This window comes from Coenobita brevimanus, chromosome 101, assembly GCF_032717465.1.
Source record: "Coenobita brevimanus isolate Jiangsu-jjx chromosome 101, ASM3271746v2, whole genome shotgun sequence".
In the NCBI taxonomy this organism is placed as follows: domain Eukaryota; kingdom Metazoa; phylum Arthropoda; class Malacostraca; order Decapoda; family Coenobitidae; genus Coenobita; species Coenobita brevimanus.
The window spans coordinates 42663283-42669916 of record NC_137054.1 but is presented as its reverse complement, the minus strand read 5'-3'; the positions used below and the strand labels follow the sequence as shown (position 1 = coordinate 42669916).

The window sequence follows — 6634 nt, the reverse complement described above, 5'->3', positions numbered from 1 at the left end:
GGCTTGAATGTGACATCAGAAATTGTGAATTTTGTATGTTATCCCAAAATATTTTGTCATTAAAATTGTGTGCCCCCCTTTCAACGTGCTGTGTCTTTCTACCCACCGGTTTCGGACGAGGAAGCGTACAAAGAACAACGCCCCACACTACCATTTCATGTTTTTCTTTTTTTTTGTCTTTTGTAATGTGTGTCAGCGGTCTGTCTTCCGGGTGATTGACCTCGTTGGTTAGAGACTTTTCCCCAGGGTTAGACCGTTACACTGGTGGCAGCATCGTCATTGTAAGATCCTAAATCACCCCGTTTAAAGGGGCCGTTACACTGGTGGCAGCTAAGGTGGGATACGTGAAGTCCGAGCTGGTTGTGTTGAGGGAGATAGTGCGTTGTAAGTTAGATAATTCATCTCATTCAATGTTTAAAGATCTAATTTGGGAAAGGTGCATGGAGTCAATTATGAATATTACCAAAGTGGAAGAGAGTGATCAACATAAGATCTGAGAGTGTTAATGGCAGTAGAACATCATTAAAATAAATTTTTAAACATGGATAGAGACGAAGATTTGATTGATTTTGGAAATAAAGGGGTGTACAGTGAGCGAGATGAATCAGAACAGCCAGAGGATTCAGTAGTACGTGGAACCCGAATAATGATAGACGCAATGAGGTGTGTAGTGGATAGATTGGAAGACGTGTCCACCAGGCTGGATGGACTTGAGAGATTGTCGATGAGAGCGGATAATACATCAGTCCCTCCCAGAATTCCATCACCGAATATTACACCAATCACTAGTCATGTAAATACTCGACCTCATGTAGTGACCAGTACCCCAGTTAAATCAACCTCAGATGTCCTGATCAAGCCTCGTGACATAAAAGTCCTCGAATTAGACGCTTTGCAAAGGTTGGATTCAGGGGCCAGATTGCAGATGTTCTTTGAATCGGTGGAACGTTGTACGAATGATTCTGCAGATAGGTTGGAGGTTGCCAAGTCGCGAGTGGATGGAGATTTGGCGGTTATGATTCACACAGCTCAAAATCGTGGGGACATAACGAATTGGGATGACTTCAAGGTGTACCTCACGAAGGAATTTGGTATGGAACTAAATTTTGATCAGGCATGGCGACAGAATGCTGCATTCCAATACGATTGGTCGCAAAGCCCACAAGCTTTTGTTCATAAGTTTAAGTGTCATTATGCCGCAATTCGAGGAACCTTTCATAATGAGACTTTGCCTGATAGAGATAAACTTCTGAAGCGTAAGTTGTTGCAAGGATTTCCGAGGAAGAGCCGAGATCTTTTGGAGGAGTTCAAGGATGATAGTATCCCTTTAAATAAGTTTCTAGGACATGTAGAAAACGAGAGAGCAATACTCATGCAAACCCAAGCTACCGTTAATTCAATTCCCAACCGACCAGTGAAGGATACTCCTCGAGTTCCCACTAGTGACGACAACTCAAGTAAGAGCGATTTGCAGTCAGTCAGTTCTATTTCGGCAAATTCAAAGGATAGTTTGTCAGGGATCGAGGCTAGATTGGATCAGATACAGCGAGAAATGAACCGATCAACCTCTTCTGGAACGTTCTCGTCACCTCGTAAATTCTGTGCTTTTTGTCAGTCTAGTACTCACTTCCTTAGAGATTGTTGGAGGAAACCAGAAAGAGGTCAGTGTTTCGATTGCTTGCAGTATGGTTGTAGGCGAGGAAATCCGAAATGTCCTGGGAAGCCAAAAGGGAAGACGGTAGTAAGACCAAGTAAGACAGCCAGTAACGTAAAAGCCTCTTCATCTAATGGGGTAGCGAGTTCAGTCCGTAACACCCAGCCTGCGACGGTATTGGCCGACGTATCAGTCTCTGACCCTTCTTTGTGACTAGGCCGAGCAGATACCTCCCCTGTAATCCAGTTAATTGTCAATGGGAAACTTTGCGCCGCCATACTGGACACAGGGAGTGGCGTAACGCTTATTAAGAGAAGTTCAGTTCAGAGGTTAGGACTGGAAATAGATAAATCCCGGTGTTTGCCATCCTTAACTGCAGTAAATGGGGATCCGTTGAGACTTCTTGGGATGGTAAATGTTGCTATTCAGGTGGGTGATCAAGAAGTCTGTAAACAATGGATCTCAGTAGTGCCAGATACCTACCTAAATCGAGACTTATTGCTGGGTTGTGACATCATCCAAAGAGCTCCTTTAACTTGGGATCCTCGTAAAAGGGTAATGCTTTGGGGAGGGGCAGCATACGACGTATCTCATGTCCGTGCAACCCGAGCTTGTGTGCAAAGAGTTTGTCTATCCTCTACCGAGTGTACTCTGGATGTTGCGAAGAATTCTGTTCAGTTAAAGGAAGTAGTACGGTTGGAACCATATAAAGTTAAAGTCATCAGAGTCAAAGTGAACGAACAACCTGGATCTAGACTAGTGACGTACCCTCAATCACAGTACTCGTCACAAACTTGCCCCTTGTTGGTAGAGGTCAGGGAGGATCAGACAGTTCCAGTGATGATAGATAATCCTTCTAAGGCAAGTAAGATTCTTAAACAAGGTGCCACTGTAGCCCATTACGATCAATACTCAGGTCCTGTGGATGAGCAGTCTGTCCCAGTAGGTCACACCCGGGTTGAGAATGAACTAGAACCTCGAAATGATTATGTGGAGGGTAGCGGTACCCGAAGTGAGCGGTTACAGGAACTTATCGGCCTGCAGAATTGGTCTCATCTTCCGGTTGGCCTTCAACAACAATTGTCACAAGTCGTGTTAGCTCATGAGAAGTTATTCATGCTTGATGAGAAGGAATTAGGCAAAATCTCAGGGGAACCCGCTCACATTAGGGTGTCCGACCCAAATCCTTGCAGATCTCCCACATATCGATACCCTGAACACGCAAAGAAAATAATAACGAGTATGCTTGATGATATGGAGCGGAGAGGGGTGATTGAACCCTCAAGTGCAGCATGGCTATCTCCGATCGTTTTGGTGAATAAACCGGATGGGAGTAAGAGAATGTGCTTAGATTTTAGAAAGGTAAATGAACAACTTGCAACAGATCTTTACCCTTTGCCAAGACTAGAGGATTTAGTAAATGTGGCGTCAGGGCATCAATATTATGTCACCCTTGACTTAAAGGATGCCTATTTTCAAGTAGTCCTAGATGAGGAAAGTCGAGATCTAACCACTTTTTCTGATGGAGTTTCATTGTACAGATTTAGAAGATTACCCTTTGGCTTGAGTTGCGCACCTGCCATATTCTCACATAAGATGGCCGAGATTTTGACCCCGCTGTTACGTGAAGGTTGGGTCAAAAATTATCTAGATGATATTATCTTATGGGCTGATGATTTTGACCAACCATTGGGAAGGTTACGGAAATTGTTTAACTTGTTAGAGAAGAAAGGTATTAAACTGAATCTTACTAAGTGTGATTTTGCAAAGAAAGAGGCGAAATTTCTAGGTCACAGGGTTTCCAAAGGGGGAAGTGCTCCAGATTTAAAGAACTTAGAAGCAATTAGTCAGCAGAAACCTCCTAGGAATGTTAAAGAAGTTCGACGTTTCATCGGCATGTGTGGGTTTTACCGGAAGTTTGTACCACAGTTTGCTAAAATTGCAACCCCTATTACCAACCTTATGAAGTCAAGTATTAGATTAAATTGGACTGATAAGTGTCAAGAGGCATTTGAAATATTAAAGGCAAAGTTAATGTCAGCACCCGTTCTCGTTAATTATCAGCCTGAGCTCCCTTTGGTGTTAGTAACCGATGCCAGTGATGAGTGCGTGGGAGCAGTACTGCATCAAATTCAACCTGATCAGACTATACGACCTCTTGGTTATTATTCAAAGAAAATGAGTAAATGTGAAACAAGGTACTCTGTAACCGACAAGGAAGCTTTGGCAGTTGTTCTTGCGTGCCGACATTTCCATCACTATTTATGGGGGACCACTTTTGAGATTCAGACCGACCACCAACCCTTAACTAATATCTTTCGTAGACGAACCAAATCTCCGAGAGTAACAAGGTGGATGCTCGAGATGCGAGAGTACAATTTTCACGAAAATATGTTAAAGGGAAGGATAACGTAGTTGCAGATCATTTATCACGACCAGTCAGATGTATTGCCCATCAGTCCCGTGTTACGTGGTTAGGTTTGACTCAGGAGGAGTTCAAAGAAGAACAAAAGAAAGACCCAACCTGGGAGGAGTTAATAGCTTATTTGCAAGGTGGAGTATTGCCCAGGCGAAAGATTGCTAGAGCAACCCTTGATCAATTTGAGATAATGGATGGAGTGCTACATTATGTGAGGGAGAATAAGGACTCTAGTTTGAGTTATGCTGTAGTAGTACCCAGACATTTGGTCAGACAAGCTCTAGAAGTGGCACATGATAAATCAGGGCATTTTGGTCAATATAAATCAATCAAGAAAGCAGAAGAGTATTTCTATTGGCCATCAATCAAAGTAGATGTAATAAAGTACCTTAAAGAGTGTCTTAACTGTCAACAATATAAATCTAATCAGGGAATGTCACAGCAGTACAAAGAGTTACCCATAGTGTCACAGCCATTAGAAAGGATAGCTATTGATCTGACTGATATGACTGCAGGACAAGATGGTAACAGGTATATTCTTACAATAATAGACCATTATTCTAGGTTTGTAAAATTTTATCCTTTAAAGACCAAACATGCACCAGGGATAGTAGATAGGCTTTCCCAGTACGTTACCGACTTTGGCCAACCAAGAGCTTTGCTGTGTGACAACGCTTTGGAGTTTACTGGACATGAGATGAGGACCTGGGCGGAACAACACGGAGTCGAGCTGCTCTACACTACCCCATACCACCCTCAAGCCAACGGTCTCATTGAAAGGATGCATCGAACTCTAAAAACTGTGATGGCTCAACTGTGTAAGGGTTATCCTTTGAGGTGGCCTGCCCTTCTTGGTAAATGCCAGTCACATATGAACCAGGCAGTCCACAGTAGTACTGGAGTTTCGCCGTATGTGGCATTCTTCGCCAGACAGCCACCTCGTTCCATCACCGCTCCACTACTTACCATTCCCTCTGAGGATAGTGATGTGCAGAAACTAAAACAAATGATAAAAGACGCCAGTGTGATAGCCCAGAGGAGGTATAGAGCAGTAGCTAATCGAAAAAGACGAGAGGAAAAGGTATCAGCTGGTTCCCTAGTGTGGGTTAAAGTGGAAAAGCCCTTACCTGGTACCTGCACTAAACTAAATGCCAAATGGAAAGGCCCATACCGAGTAACTGAAGTGATAAGAAATGGGCAAGGTTATGTGATGGAGGATCCTTATTCAGGGAAATTGGTGCAGAGGGCAGCTGAAAAAGTGAAACCTTATGTGAGCCGGACAGAGATAATTCCTGAGCAGGAGGAGTACTGTGTTGAAGAACATGATGAGGTTGAGGAAGAGGATCATGATCTTCCTCCCCGCCGACGCAGACCTCCACGACGGCTCATTGAGGAGTGTTAATATGTAAATAGTTAGGTTATAGTGAAGAGTGTTGTAAATAGTGAAAAGTGTAACAGTTGGAACCGTTAAGATATGAGAGCCTGACCGAACAGTGAGTCCAGTGTATGTAATCCTTGTTAGCTACAGTGCTCGAAGGTCAGCTGAACTCTGTCTCATCTAGTGTTTCGGGGCAAGAGAACCCAATGTGTGTGAAGATTATAATGTGTTCGGTATTGAGTGTTTGTATGTAGTAATAGTGCGGTGACCTTCATTCGAGGAGGGGGTTTTCAGATGGGGCTGTTAATTCCCTTGCTCGCGTCACAGTCATCCCCTCGATGGTGTAGTGGGTCCTTAGTTCACTTGAGGACGTATTATTACCACTGTCTCCACTTAGTATGGGGGTGATTTGTGTAAATGAATAATAACTTGGTTGAATGAGGTGAATGTAATAGATTACTCCCAACTATGAGCAGAGCTAATACGAGAGTGACGGAGGTTAGTCAGACGACTTCTCCAAAGACTGCCCGCAGAGTGAGGTTGACTGGGGTCCCGAGTGTAAAACGTGTGCATGGTGGAGAGTAGGTCTTCCTCACGGGGAAGATGTATGAGTCAGATGACTCTGGGGACAAAAAGCTAGTTGAGACCAGAGTGTTAGTTGTTTAGTAGACATTGTACCTGGTAGGGATGGGTTGGTGTTGAGTTGTATTAAGAATGTTTCTTCACCGTGAGTTTAGACTCCGGAGAGGGGGCGTGTGTAACGCTCCTTTTTCCTCAGGGTTTGAAACTTGCGGTGGATTTTGTGGATTTCGTGGAGTGTTGTTAGGTAGGAAAATTAGGGTAAGGATTAGGTTAAGGTATTATTGTATTATGAGTTTATATATTTTTTATTATGTTTTCTACCCCAATTTGTCGACTGTTAAGTGGGGACATAAGTATGTTGAAATGTTCTTGTGTACTGCATCATCTTTGGGGATGGCTATAACTCCACTAGCCGTGAGCTTCGAAAAACCCATAGTCAAGTAACCTTTTTAAAAAATTAGTTGTTTAAGCCAATGTGATAGCCTGCAATAATTGCTTACCAATCTACCTTGCTGCCAGCTGTTTCTAAACTCACGGTTCAGACAGATTTGGTTATTCGTATGTGAATATAAATAAAGGAAAATTGTTGAGTTGGCAACTG

General features: G+C 43.2%; 1 protein-coding gene across 1 annotated transcript; it reads left to right on the top strand.

Moving 5' to 3' along the window:
- The first annotated feature begins 4506 nt into the window (after positions 1–4506).
- Positions 4507–5475, top strand: LOC145414825 (uncharacterized). Its single transcript, XM_080284245.1, has one exon. It carries the CDS (start codon positions 4507–4509, stop codon positions 5473–5475), a length of 969 nt encoding a protein of 322 aa, XP_080140371.1.
- The last annotated feature ends 1159 nt before the right edge of the window (positions 5476–6634 follow it).